We start from the raw sequence: 15,084 nt of genomic DNA, 5'->3' as shown, positions 1-15,084 counted from the left end.
TCTTGATTACTTGGAAATTCATTTTTGTGATACGAAAAAAAATTTTCTCTCAAGTCAGACTAATCAATGCTAATGATGAAATAAATGAAATCGTGAGAGATTTTACTATTCGCTTCTTATTAGGTCAGTTTTGCATTCATTTCCGGTTTGATTTTCTTTTGTTGATCGGAATAATTTTTCTCATTAAATGTATTGTTTAAATATGGTATATAAAAAAATATGGTTAACTAATCAACTCGATCAACAGGGAGACTTCCAATCTAAGGATATCGGTAGCTCAGAAATAGATCACAATTTGTTCTCACTTTGTCTTAATAGCTTAATGGAGATTAGTTGAGAAAGTTTTTTAAACTCAACCTGGTATTAAAATATCAAACTTCCTTATATCAAATATCCCTTGTCTATCAAATATAATCTTGGCATAATGTGATCAAGTGATCGATCAATGGATCTCTCGGTAATACATATAAACGTTATAATCGATTAGTAAGTATTTAAAGTATTAATAGTATTAATAATATGTCAATACCTTCCCCCAAGCTTTCGTATACCCAATTTAACTTTCGTTCGTCTCTCGATTTTACACCATAAAATGGATTTCTACCTTTCACTAGTGTCTATTCACGAAATATAATAAATTTTATTCCAAACTAATATGTCAAATATCTCCCATTCGCCTTTTTGTCCTTTGAATTTCGCGGCTATGTATAAAGCGCTAAAGAGCTTGTATCTGGCAATACTATCCATCTTTGAAAGGTCTTGAAATAACCTACAAAACGACGCTATGAATGATTAGTTTGGATATTGCGTTCAACTGTTATAGAAGTGTAAATATGGAGTTCAGTAACTCCGAAATTCGCGCTATTTTAAAGTTTTCCTTCGTTCAAGATTAATGGTGTTTTGGGGGATGGTACTTTATTACTTCGAACTGCGGTGGAATGGTTTCGACGATTCAGAACGGGTGAAAACGACACCATGGATGAGCCAGCCGGCGGAAGACCTATGACGACGAATTCCGATCAAATCATGGCATGTGGCATCTCGTGACATCGCCCAGGAGATGGGAGTTAGTCACCAAACCATTTTAAACCATCTGCAGCAGGCTGGATACACAAAAAAAGATTGATGTTTGGGTGCCGCATGATTTGATGCAAAAAAAAAACCTTCTGGACCGAATCAACGCCTGCGATATGCTGCTGAAACGGAACGAACTCGACCCATTTTTGAACCGGATGGTGACTGGCGAAGAAAAATGGATCACATAAGACAATATCAAGCGAAAACGGTCGTGCTGTGTGTTTGGTGGGATTGATCATCCACTATGAGCTGCTCCCATATGGCCAGACGCTTAATTTTACCATCTACTGCGAACAACTAGACCGCTTGAAGCAGGCAATCGACCAGAAGCGTCAGCGTTGACCAACAGCAAGGGTGTAGTGTTCCACCGGGACAACGCCAGACCACACACTTCGTTGATGACTCGTCAGAAGCTACGGGAGCTCGGATGGGAGGTTTTATCGCATACACCATATAGCCCAGACATAACGCCAAGTGATTACCACCTGTTCCTGTCCATGGCGAACGTCCTTGGTGGTGTAAAGTTGAACTTTAAATAGGCTTGTGAAAAGTGGCTGTCCGAGTTCTTCGCAAATAAGGAGGGGGTTTCTACGAACGGGGGTACTATGAAGTTGCCGTCTAGATGGAAATAAGTTATCGAACGAAACGGCGCATATTTGAATTAAATCCAATCACTGTAACACTTTTTATAAAGCATTGAAAAAAGGGCAAAAAAGCGGTGAAGGTTTGTTAATAAAAAAAAATATTAATAAAAATTATTGTAAATCGCGATTGAGACTAAAGCAGCCCAACCACAGTGGTATTTGTTCGACTACAGAGTTTTCATCGTTTGTGACAGTGTTCATATACAAATTTTGTGCTTTTTTAGTGGCGACGTTTTGTTTTAGAAAATAGAAAAATTCTATCATTTGTGAAAAGTTAATTTACGGATCGCGGGACAGTTAGGAACAGTTCGTCGAACCAATTCGACTGTGAATGGCTTGCTTAATATTCGAAACTACTTTACTGGTTAAACATTTTTTAGTCGACATAAATAAATTAATCATTATTGATAAATTCTTTTAAATGGAGTAAAAAATAAAGCTTCCTAACCTTTCTTCCTATGTCCTTTGGATCGCAGCGGTACTGTAAGTATTTACTTAGGCATTGCAGTTGCTATGTCATAAAGGGTATATAAATGAAACTAAAACAACATTTGTTATGTCTAATATTGTGTTTATGTTGTGCACATTAATGAATCACAAATTTAAATTTAAGTAGCGTGTATGTGAAGTACGCAAGTTTTATGAATGAATTTGGAAATTCGATGCTGTGCCATATGGATTTGTTTGCATTTGTTTGCTAGTTAATTAAAAGCACATTAAAATTAACACAATGAACGCACTGTGCAGCTTAGAGAGGAAGCGGAACTCACGTTTCATTCATATGCATATGGAAATTTGTTTAAATGAGTGTCTATATATTTCTTCACAATTATACTCAATGAAATATTTTTATATACAGAAACCGCAAAACTGAATTTATAATATTTATTAGTTAAATTTTTAATGCCATCTAAGGATTTTTTATTGAGATACCGAATTTTGTGGTTTTGAACTCTGTTTTTGAAATGAATGATTAAAATTAAGAAAAAAAAATAACTCAGCAAAATATTTTTGATGTTAATATATATTTTCAGAATCAAATATTATATAGTCCAAGTCTCAAGTGGTAAATGAATAAAATGTGCATAAAGTCACACATGTGGACAATGCGCAGTTTCGGCCTCTTTTGTCGTACATATAATGTTTATAGTACTCAACAAGCTGATATTTAATCGTTTGAACAGCCGCGACTATGGCCGACACATGTGCACTGAAAATCGGTGGTAGCCTTCTTGCTGTCAAACGAAGTCCTGCAGTATGTCAGCGCTTCAAGGAATTTTACATTTCAATCCTTTTACATGCCATAAAAATTGTTGTTGTGACTTGACACATTCAATCGAGTCATTTATGACTTTCCATGAAGAATGCCTCCGGCCCTCAGCGCAATAATTTAGTTATTTTAATTTGACATCTCGTTGTTGTTGTTGCTTTTTGGATATACTGCGCCTATTTTGAACATTAATTGCCGAGGCGGTGGCCCTTTTTTCCGAGGAAAGGCAAGACTCCAACTGTGCGTCGCCACCGTCACATCACACATGTGTGCATAATTAGCGGCTGCAGCGCGTTGTCAGCGCCACCGCGTCGCATGTTGTCATGGCACCAGCTCGGGGGAAGACACTCGCGTGTGAGTGAGTAAGTGTGGCATGATGTTCGTTAGGGGTCTGTTGCGAGTACAGAGACATAAAATAGTTTTATTTTAGCATCCTGCTGCAGACTTACGTACTCTTTTCCAGTGTCAATTTGTGTTTTTGTTTTTTTTTTCTTCAAGTTTCATTCAGTTTTTGCTCAGCGGAAATATGTCTTTGAACTGCTGTCAGCGAAAGTCAATAAAAAGTCATCCATTTTCTGTTTATTTTTTTTTCGTTTTTTAGGAACAATTTCGTAACAACCATTCTTCAGAAAAATTCGGATGTTTTTTTCGAACGCTTCGAATAATGTATAGAAATGAGGAGACTCTCAATACTTTGTTGCAAAAAAAAATTTTGAAACCCAAAAAGTCTCATGCACATAAATCATGATTAATCATACTTCCCCTAGCTTCATATACGTAAAAGGGTTTTCTATTTTTATACTGTATAAATCGATCATATCTTGCAAAATGAGGTGCACATATAATCTTTGTTGTATATGTATAGTTTGGTCGGGAAAATTGAGAATTGAAATCGGTCCACAAATTATCATAGTCCTCTTACTTTTCGGATACTAAATATACAGTGAAACCTCTCTTGGACGGACGGACATTCACCTTGGAGAGGTGTCCGCCTAAAGAGAGAATCATTTATTCTAAAAATTCAACCTGTTGCCTGAAAAAATGTCCGCCCAAGGGAGGTGTCTGTTGGGAGAGGTTTCTCTGTAATAGGCTTTGTTATTCGATTTGGTTTAAACCGAATATTTCGTATATAAAGTCTTTCATGATTTAATTTATTGCTAAAAATAAATCAGTCCACGCATTCGCCTAGCCCTAATATAATGATCTTCGATTTTCCGTTTGACTTGTTACCGTATATATCGGGCAATATATGTGGTTTAGCGATAAATATGAATGAAAACGGTCCCAACCTTGGCACCACACTTTCCAATTTTCTCTCTTTTACCTTTAATAATTAGACCTTTCTTACTATTTTTTAATTTTTTTCGCATTTTGGAATCTTAAATTCAGGTAATATTTGATTTTTGCTCAGTAAACATCATATTATCACATCAGATCTCATCACATCACGCCACATCATATCACATCACATCGCTTAATCGCATGCTCAATCTTACGAGCATTTATCGCTAAGCTTGTTGATCACTATTGTGAGAGCGGAGAGTGTACAAATGTGCACGTAGGAGATACGAGTGCACACCTCTCTCAAAATAAACAATTAAAAAACAAGTGCGATCGCCGTACGCCGGTATGGATCATCACTTAACAACAACTATTGGAGGTGATGGGAAAATATGACGGTGACTTTGTGTGTGTGTGTGTGCTTCATGTTACATGCGGCCGAAAGCAGTGATTTAAAGCTTTTGCTACAACTGTGCATATGACAAACCGGCCGGCCGGTCGATCGCGCATAACAACGTATGCTACAACGTGCGGCAGACGCGTGTGTCTTCTGCAGAAAGTCGTCAGAGTTTTGTGTCTACTTGAGCAAAATTCATTTTGCCTGTAAATATGTAAATGCGTGTGTCGCTTTTGTGTTATTTTTGTAACCGCAGTAAAAGTTGCAAGCAGAATTTGCAAGCGCGCGAAAAATTCTCAAAAGCAAGTGAGAGTAGTCGTAGCTGCTGCCTTCAAAGTGACATAGTCACTTAGATTTTTATAAATAACTCAATGCCTGTGGATGGATGTTTGTAAGCAAACCAGCGAAACTGGAGCAAATGCAAGCGACTGTCTGTTAGTCATTACATGTAAACATATACTAAATGTTGCATGTGTGTAATGTGATTGTTGTAATTGTAAGGCTTTATGAAACGAAGCGATAACGTTTTAAAAGTAAAAAAATAAAAATTATTTTTCCTTCTTACATATAAACAAACAAGCGTGCAATGCTAAAATTTCAAATATCCACTGGCAGCAAGGCGACTTCCAAAATGGATAAGAGATTTGAAAAAATAAAAATAAAAACAATCACATTTGCCTTTAGTATGTGTTTCCGAGCTGTGTGTTATCAATATCCGCTCAACGCTGACGCCTCAGCGCCTGCTTAGAGTAACTAGAACGGTGCTAACTTTTCAATGAATGTGTATGTGTTTGCTTGTGTGTGTGTGTGTGTGTGTGCAGTTATGTGATCGTGCTCCACACTAGTGGGTGTTTGGGTGGATGCGGCATATGCTGGACAGCCGACGATTGTGTTCGGGCCACGAGAATAACATGAGCAAAGCGGAAGCGCAATCTCACACATAATAAATGTGCTATATCCAAGTGAGTTTGTGTTGTTGTTGTACATACATATATATGCGATCTGGATACTGACTACAGATCGTGCTGCTGGCGTCTGCTTCGCACTGGAAGTCAATTCATTGTTGCTTTCGTTCGAGATTGTGGCATGTTTTTGCTGCTTTGTTGTAGTTGTGATTATGCTTGTGTTCGTTGTTGTTGTTTGTTGGTTGTTGTGTGCGTTGTGCCATTGATCGTGCGCACCGCTACACCGTCTGCGTACCCACTAACTGTGATCGTTTGTGCCGTCAGTGTGATCAGTTGCGTGTTGGCGTTCCTGTCCAACGGGTGTGCCTTCCTTATTCGCTCGCGTTCGCGAACCGTTTGTGAAAAGCTGTGTCCTTGCCACAAAAAAGCAGGATATTTGGGATTGGATTGTGTTGTGAAACTGTTTGTGCCTAAATACCGTTACATATATACATCAAAATATAATTACTGTTACTCACATGCATACGCTTAAGGATATAAGTGCTAATCAGCTATAATGTTATCCTTTTGAAGAAGTGTGGTTAAATATTGGATTTTTTGGTTTATTTGAAAATAAAAACACATATTTTGTATGAAAATAAAAAACCTCAATTAAGTTGTGTGTTCAAAGTCAAAAACATTTACACATGTGCAATAGTTTAAAGATATTTTAAAATTAATTTATTTTTTTTTCAACAAAAAAAAAAACCGTGAAGACAAGCGTGGAAAAACGTTTAGGAGACTCAGCACTTTAAAAAAGAGCCGACAAAATGGATTTGTCGAGGCGGTTGCGGTAAGCATTTAATAAAAAATTATGAGAAATTTTAAATTTATGAAAAGTAAAACAATACAATTTTTTTTTAATCCATAAGTAAGAATAAAAAACGAAAATAAAATTCAATAAAATAATATTAATTTAAAATATAAAAAAATTAAAATAAATTCTAAATAAGAATAAAATAAAATGTAATACAAAAAATAAGTGTGATATAAAATATATTAAAAAAATTATAAAAAGTAAAATAAAAACATTTTTTTATTTATAGGAACAAATTTTAATTTATAAAAAATAAAATAATTTTTTTTTAATTTATAAGTAAGAAAAATAAAAGAAATTAAATAAGAGTAAAATAAAATATAATTAAAAAAATAAGAAACAATTTTTTTTAATTAATAAATAATAATAAAATATAATTTTAGTAAAAAAATATAAAACAATTTAAAAAAGATTCTAAATAAAAACACAATAAAATGCAAGAAAAAAAATTAAATTTTTTTGGTACAAAAAAATATATAAAAAAACTAATTTGCAAAATATTTAAAAATAAAATTCTAAGTAAGAATAAAACTTGAATAATACTAAAATAATAAATTACAAAAACAAAAATGAAAATTAAGTAATAAAAATCTAACTCAAAAATATTATTTATAAAAAGAATTTAATTTACTTCTTAGTAAGAATAAAATACAAAATTAATTTTTTTATAACAAAAAAAATATTTAAAAATTTTTACATGCGGCTCCTTGCGACAGACTAGCTATTTGAAAAAACGAAATTTTATTTAGTTTGTGTTTAAAAAGACTTCCAGCTAAATACACACACACACACAGCATATACGCGTGAATATGTGCGGGCTGGCTGAAATTCGACTGTTGTGTGCAATTGATTGAATCTCTTTGTGTGCTGTGCAAATTAATATGTCAATAAAGGATTTTAATTTAATTTCGAAATGTTTGTGAACGCACTTCGGAGTATACATATATGCGCAAACTGAGCTGATGGGCGATTGCCAGAGATCACAAATAACCAGCTATATATGTGTGTGAGTGTCTATTGGAAAAGCAAGGATATGTGCAAAATGCAAATCATACACACACACACATACATACAAACTAGAGCAGAGCTGAGATTTATTTGCATGCATTTCGAGCTTTGCCGCAGCTTAAGCGCACTTCTCGTGTGTGTGTGTGTGTGTGTGCATATGGCTGACATTGAGCTATTAAAATATTTGAATTACATCAATTTCTGCCACATCCGTCAGATCTGCTTTCAATTACGACTAACTGTATTCTTTGCCTTTACTCTATTGCTGCAATGCTTGTCCAACGGTTTAGCTTGAGTCACTCGAGTTGATTATCCTTGTGGCACAGTTTGCATTGCACACGCTTTGAAATGCTCTGCTTATATCCATTATCGGCGTTGGCAATAACAACCACAACAACAGTCAGTCACATAAATGCGATAAAGCAAATAGAATTTAGATTTGAATTTGTCGCCGCCGCCAGCGCTTATGTATATGTATTTCCAATACAATTACACTTTCACTAACGCGCCACATTCCAATTTGCGGCCACTTTAGTCGCTTGAGATCTACGCTTAAATATTTGCTCGTCTATTTGGTGCTTTTAAGGCGTTAATTTTGTAAATATTTGCGTTGTGGTTGGTTGGTGGTTGAAGGTTGGATTGAGTGTAGCTTGTTTAATTTTTTTTAGATAAATGCTCATGGAAAATGAATAATAATATTAAATTGTTTAAAAATAAAATTTAAATTTAAAAATTAAAAATAAATAAAGAATACAAATGTAGAAATAATAATATAATAAAAAAAATAAAAATTAAAAGATTTTTATTATGAATTAAAAACTAATAAAAAATTAAAATCCCATGGCAGTAAAACAATCTATAAGTAATAATTAAATTATTCATTTTTGAAAATAAAAAAATAAATTAATATAAATTAATAAAGAATTAAAAAAAATATGAACAAATTTTATATTTTAGTCGTATTTTGTATAAATTATAGTTGAAAAATAAAATTAAATATAAATTAATACAAAAATTAAACAAAATTTTAAAATTAAAACTTTTTTATGAATTAAAAACTAATAAAAAAATTAAAATTCTATGTCAGAATAAAAACTATAAGTAATATTAAAATTATAAATTTTTGATATAAATTAATAAAGAATTTAAAAAATATGAAAAAATTGTATATTTTAGCGGTATTTTGTAAAAATATTTGGTAGGATCTGACAATATTTACTAATATTCATGTATTGTTTTACGAATAAACTATTTCTTGTGGCATATGAGAGTCTCATGTCCTATGTTTATGCTTGAATATCATTGGGCCCAAAAAGATATAAATTTTTTCCCATTAAGCAAATAGTTAGCTGAAACTTCTGAGATCACATTTTCTAACATTACTACTAAAATATTAGCGTCTCGAGATCACATATTATTATTTTTTATACCCACAACGCTTTGGAACTCAAGAGATCGATTATTCGAGCAGACTTATCAAAATAAAGTATAAAGGAAGGTATGGGGAAATTAATTTTGAATTCGGTAGAAGAGAGCTCAACAATCTCTCAATTTAATATATTAAAGATTTCTTTGTCACACTGAATTTAGTACTGAACTTAAGAATGTTTCCGGGTTTTTGCAAAAAAAATCGACTGCGGTTCTTAGAAATCACCAAAAATTTCTGGGTATTTTCAAGCACCGATAAATTCACTTTAAGGGTTTTTTGTGGTTTGCAAGTCGTCTATTTCATGCTGCGTTTATCTAAAAATTTAGTTTGTTCGTTTGAGGCTCGCTTATAGAAAAGTTAGGCTAATGTTAATGTTATAATTTAGCCTTGATAATGAATTAGTATCGCTGCGTCATGTACTGGAATTTGATAATTAATCATTTGAATTCTAAGAATTTCAGTATTTCAATTAAATATCATTGATGATTTTATGTGAGTTCTGCAAAACATACATTTATGTTGGATGTACTGGAATTTCAACAAAAATATAAATTTTTTCTCGCGTTTTTAACATGTGAAATTGAAAGGAAAAGTTCTGGAATAACATTGAATAAAATTTGTACGTGCTTCAATGATAAACCGTTAATATTTTCAAATTTAACCAAACATATTTTGCGCTTTCTTGGTATCAAACTTCAAACACACCACGCAGCAACTTAAGAAATTCAATGCCATTTTAAAACAAAACAGTTCTATGTTGCTCTCGCACATTGCTGTTGTAGTTGTTGTTGTTGCATGATGAGCTAATAGCATTCACGCATGCAATTCTTTTTTTGTTTTTTTTTTTCTACATCAAATTTTGTTGCAACAAATGATTATTCAAAGATATTTTGATTCGCTAAATTTGCGAAGTGCTCACGCAGCGCTCATGGCCAGCCATTATAGCCGATATAAATACGATAAAATTATATTTATGTGAGTGCTAAGTTAAGTGAACTTGTAAATATTGCATCGAGTGCACCTGAAAATGCAAGCACGCACACACACACAAATACCTTCACATGTATGTATATGAGCGTATGTAAATGCGACCGGCTGTGTGGTTAGGAAAACGAAAGTCGATCAAGTGCATTGTGTACGGCTGGAAAATTGATTTGTTTAGAATAAAATTGGTAGACACTTTGCCACATGTGTAAAGCCACAAGTGGAGCGGACGCAAGGATAGCTGCGGCAGCACGCTGTGGGGGCAAACACCACACGCTGACTAAGTGTTTGTGTTAAGTACTTGTGTACTTACTTACAATGTAATGTGAGTGTACAATGTACATATTTACATATATTAATACTCGTATTAGGGTTGTCGGATTTTTTTGGAAAATTTTGAAATTTTGTAATTAATTTTTTTTTTTAAAACCAATGTAAAACAAAACATTTTTTTTATAAAATATTGTTAAATTGGAATTTCTAAAATATGTTGCAGAAAAAAATTTAAAAAAATTATTGATACATTTTTTCAAAATTTTTTACCTTAATGAAAAACAAAACATTTTTAAGACAATATTGACAATTTTTAATTTCCAAAAGTTTTAGTAAAAAAGACAAACTACTTCTCTTACTATACTCCTATAGGTAATTATTATCAATTTTAGGTAAATGCAAGTCCACCTTATTTAGATAAAAGTATCGTAAAAGACTCTTAAGATTAGTCGAAATAGAATTACGAGTTCATCAAATCGAAATAAACAAACTTTTCAGCTGAAAATTTTAAGTATGACTTCAGATTGTTGAAAATACCGCTTATTCTAGTCTCCTGCTTTGATTATTGTCACTTATTGAGCAAATATTCCGAAAAATAACCCAAAAATGCGTTTGACTGAGATATGACCCTCATGACTGAGTAACAGGAAATAATCATAATAAATATAGAAAACATTGGTGAGATTTACTACATTACTCTCAAATATTCCACCATTTTCTAAAAAAAAATCCGGCAGTTAAAATTAAATTTTTTTTCGTCCACTCTAGCAAAAATTCACATCCGCACAAGCAGCAAGGTGTGTGTTGGTATTTTTTGAATTAGAATGTGTGTTAGTACTTCAACACACTTAAACACAATATTTAGAAATAACGTAATAAACTTAAATAGTTTAGTGAAGACCGTCTAATAAAATGATTTCAGTTTTTGGCAGTGATTTGATTGTTTTTGTTGCACTCCATCCTGCTGGAAAAACAAATGTGTGAATGACTAAGGTGGTTTTACCGATGTATTGTGTGCGCACAAGGTGTGTGAGGCGAATTCAAGTAATCAAATGCCTTGCCAGTAGTTGAGATATTCAAGTAAATATTTATATTAACGGGAAAAACGCACAGCTTAATCACAGGCATTGAAGGTGGTAGCCAATATAGTGCGTACTAGTGGGTGGAGATAAAAAAGAGGTTTCTATTTATTTGATATATATATATACAACTGTTTACAACAACAACTATATGCAAATACACGTGTGACAAAATTTACCTACAGACATATATATATAATCCTTCTACTAGCTGGCGACATTCTCCTTTGGTTCAGTGAGTATCAAAGCAAATCAAAACGCTTTGATGTACTATTTGCTGGCAAAAACAACAAACACAAAGTGAAAACGCTGGAAATTCTGCTCTACTTGCGGTTGTTTAATTTCGCAAAAGTTCAAAGTTAGACAGCAGCATTTGTGTTGAAACAGAACACGTTGGAAGCGCGCACGGCCTCCAACCGTTAATTCCATGGGCGTGCAACGCTCCATCGTCAATCCGACAAGTGCCACAAATCTGCAGCTAATAAATTCAAATTCTGCGATGAATACCACATTGCAGTGCGCTGCAGCTGCCAGTGCCAGATTTGTGCAAACTTTGGTACATGCGTGTGGTCAGTCCGAAACTCGGCTGCTGCTGCTGCCGCTAATCAATCATTGCGGAAATGCTGATTCGCCTCATTTAGAAAGTCAATCACAGCGGAGAATTCTATTATTGTTTGTCTTTTTTTATTACACTTGTTGATCGTGGATCTCCTGTTGGAAAAGTTCCGTTCCACATGTTTTCGATAAGTCAAAAATGAGGTTAGCAATTCCTAAGGCGGAAATAATTTTAGAATTTTGATTAGGATGCCTCAAAATAATGGTTCTTCTTCAGTTTCATGAACTTATAGTTACTCTGCATTCAATTTTATTTGATAGTTGGTAATAATCTGCGAAAAATCATTTTCGAAATTCTTATTTAAATTTTTTTTTTTTAATATTTAGTGTTCTCAGCATCAGATCTCTGATTTATACAGTTTTCAAGCCGTTGTCGTTACCTTTTTCTCAATGAACGGTTTTTTATGTAAATTTTTTTGCTTCTTTGTATCAAGAACTTCTTCTACTTTGGTTCAACGCCTTTAAAAACTCAGATATTTGCAATTTACTTTCGCTGTATAGTTTTAGTGTAGTTTCATATTCTGTTTATCGGATTTTATGCGAATTCTTTAAGTATCCCAGCAGTAATGTAAACTCATCTAAGACTGGTTTTGAGTTCGATCTCAATGTTACCAGTACTGGTTCATTTCCAAACTGTAGTTTCAATTGGAATATTTCGAACTGGGGTGTCATTATAAAATCGGATCTACTCGAGAACTGGTCATATAATGATTATATTGCTTTCAATTGGCCCAAATTAAGTGGTTATGGACGAGTTGAAATAAGAATATATAATTATCCGGTTCTTCAGCATTTTAAAAGTCGTATGCTATTTGCATTCACAAGCATATCACCAATTTCAGTACTCTTCAGCGACTTGTACGGATATTTTCATAAACTGACTAAATAGCAAAACCCAAAAAAACCTTTTATGTCCGGTAAAAAGTTCATGTGGAGAACTTAGTTGTCGATTTTCAAAAAAGCAATACAAAATAAATTTACTAATCTTATATTCTCCATAGTTTCTCTGTAATTTATGAATGCTATCGAATTTTCAAATTTGCAAATTTCAATGCGGATGTGAATTTTTGCTAGGGTGGACGAAAAAAAATTTAATTTTAACTGCCGGATTTTTTTTTTAGAAAATGGTGGAATATTTGAGAGTAATGTAGTAAATCTCACCAATGTTTCTTATTTTTATCAACATTCTTTATAAAAAGTATCTGCAATAAAACTAGTCGTAAGCCTTAAGAATTCTGTGAGTTCCTTTGTTCTAACTGTGTTCCAAAGAAAAAAGTAAGTTACATAATTAAATTCTTTTCTGAAGAACATCAATTAAAACGTACAGTTTTACGAACGTTTTATAGATCATAGATTAAAGTTTATATAATGTCAAAAACTTCACTTCCGGATCACAAATTCGGATACAGTTTCTGATATTATTGGTTGAAGTCTATATATAGTATCATCAGCCACTAGTGCAATCTTAACCAGTTAAAAACTAGTCCCTTTCGCATGATAGCCGCATTAACCACTACGGGGAAGACTACTGCAGACATGCGTGTATGTTTGAGACATGAGTATTTTTGGTAAAAGTCATAAAATTCTAAATTTTCTGCGTATCTTACGCATACTTAAACATACATACATACATATATGTATGAATTGTTGCACATACATATGTATGCATGAATGTATGTAAATTTTTTTGGCCACGATACACATGCTTTGCGGCAATGGACTCGGCGCGGACAATGCCCAATGCGGCGACATAATAAATGTGTGAACACCGTCCACATTTATGGCATTAGCAGGAAATTCATCATCACTCCAGGCACTGTCGGTTGTCGTTTGGTGGGGCTACACACACACACATATACACGCAGTTGCTGTTGGTGGGTCTTTTCTTTGTGATGTCTGTGACTTTTTGGCCGCGTTTATGCCACTTGAAATCATCAACGCCACGCTAATATTGCTACCGCCTGCGATGCGGTCGCCACAAGTGAAGCAGTGACTTCAATGGCATTGGTGGGCGAGCGCTTGGCGAATTTGATCACACACCACACAAACACAAGCAAGTGCGCTGCCTTTTCAAGCTCTTCAAAAGCTAGCGAAAACGTCAAAATGTTATTTGTTTACATGCAGAAATGTATGTGTCGTCGGCGGCTGTCGCAGTTTGGCATATTGGAATAAGGAAGCGGTTTGATGTGCATAAATATGGTGGACATATGTACAAATGTTTGTTTGTATGTATGCGAGTGAATAAATCTGATTATGTGTCTGTTGCAAAATGCGTGCGACACGCGTCCAAGCAAAATATGCTTGCTTTTCTTTTGCTGTTTCTTGTAGTTCGCCTGACACAGTGCTCATCCGACTTTTGGCTCCCACAAACATACATACCCAGCGAGCACCTTGGGTAGCCAGTCCTTACTTGTAGGCATGCCACATTCGCAATCGTTTGCCTCATTTGCATGAAATGCACGTGCGAATTACGTCTGCTGCGGTATTTGTGGTATATTATACGTCAGAAAACAACAAAAACAACAACATCAACTGTATTGCTTTCGGTTGTCTTGCTTGGTTGGCTAGCCATTTCTTCTTCTTCTTCTTGTGCTTTGCCATTTTCGTTGCCAGACACTTTGCGAATTTTGTAATATTCATGTGTGGCACATTAACTTCTTATGCGTTCTTGTTGTTATATTTAGCTGAAGTTAGTTTATGTGTGTATATTTAGATCAGGTGATATATGCTCATAAGTGCTCTAGTCGGTCATTAACTTTATGTTGTTTAATTTTCAGCGCGCTTTTTATAATTACTTGCCACTTCCTTGTCTTACTTCAGCTTCTTTTTTCTTCTTACTACTTTCGTGCGTTCTTCAACCACTCATTTAGTAGTATTTATATTTTGACTTTTTTACCGCTCAATATAATATGCGAAGAAGTCTATGGTTTTGATAAGTTTGGTGGAAAGAGCAGATTGGAGAGGTTCATTAAAAAAACTCGTAAAATTTTTTTATAGTAATTTTTTTGTTGTTGCTCTGAAAACTTCAAATTTATATGGGAATTTAATAGATATGCATATTGTGGAACATATACTCTTCATAAAAATAAGCGTCTCAATGTTATTGAACAAGTTGAGGGATCTAAAAGTTCTGATCCGGCTCCTGAATTCATAGATTAAAGTTTAGAAAAGGTCAAAAATACACTGCCGGACCTACAACTTCTGATCCGGCTCTGGATCTCATAGATTGAAGTTTATAAACATCAAAAATACACTACGGAATCTGC

At 33.9% G+C, this 15,084-nt stretch overlaps 1 protein-coding gene across 6 annotated transcripts in view; it reads left to right on the top strand.

Annotated features, from left to right (window-relative positions):
• Positions 1-5,895: 5,895 nt before the first annotated feature.
• The window catches only part of LOC105213300 (papilin), a 45,161-nt gene continuing 35,972 nt past the window's right edge, over positions 5,896-15,084 (top strand). For 4 of the 6 annotated variants that reach the window (XM_011186016.3, XM_054225383.1, XM_011186014.3 and 1 more), the window contains exon 1: positions 5,897-6,406. In XM_011186016.3, the coding sequence (XP_011184318.1) occupies positions 6,384-6,406 (23 nt within the window). In that variant the 5' untranslated portion in view covers positions 5,897-6,383. Of the gene's footprint in view, positions 6,407-15,084 lie in introns of all 6 variants that reach the window. The other 2 variants (XM_054225382.1, XM_011186015.3) reach the window with 2 other exon arrangements.

The sequence above is a fragment of the Zeugodacus cucurbitae genome, chromosome 2 (assembly GCF_028554725.1).
Source record: "Zeugodacus cucurbitae isolate PBARC_wt_2022May chromosome 2, idZeuCucr1.2, whole genome shotgun sequence".
In the NCBI taxonomy this organism is placed as follows: Eukaryota; Metazoa; Arthropoda; class Insecta; order Diptera; family Tephritidae; genus Zeugodacus; species Zeugodacus cucurbitae.
This window is presented reverse-complemented; position numbering and strand designations above follow the sequence as displayed.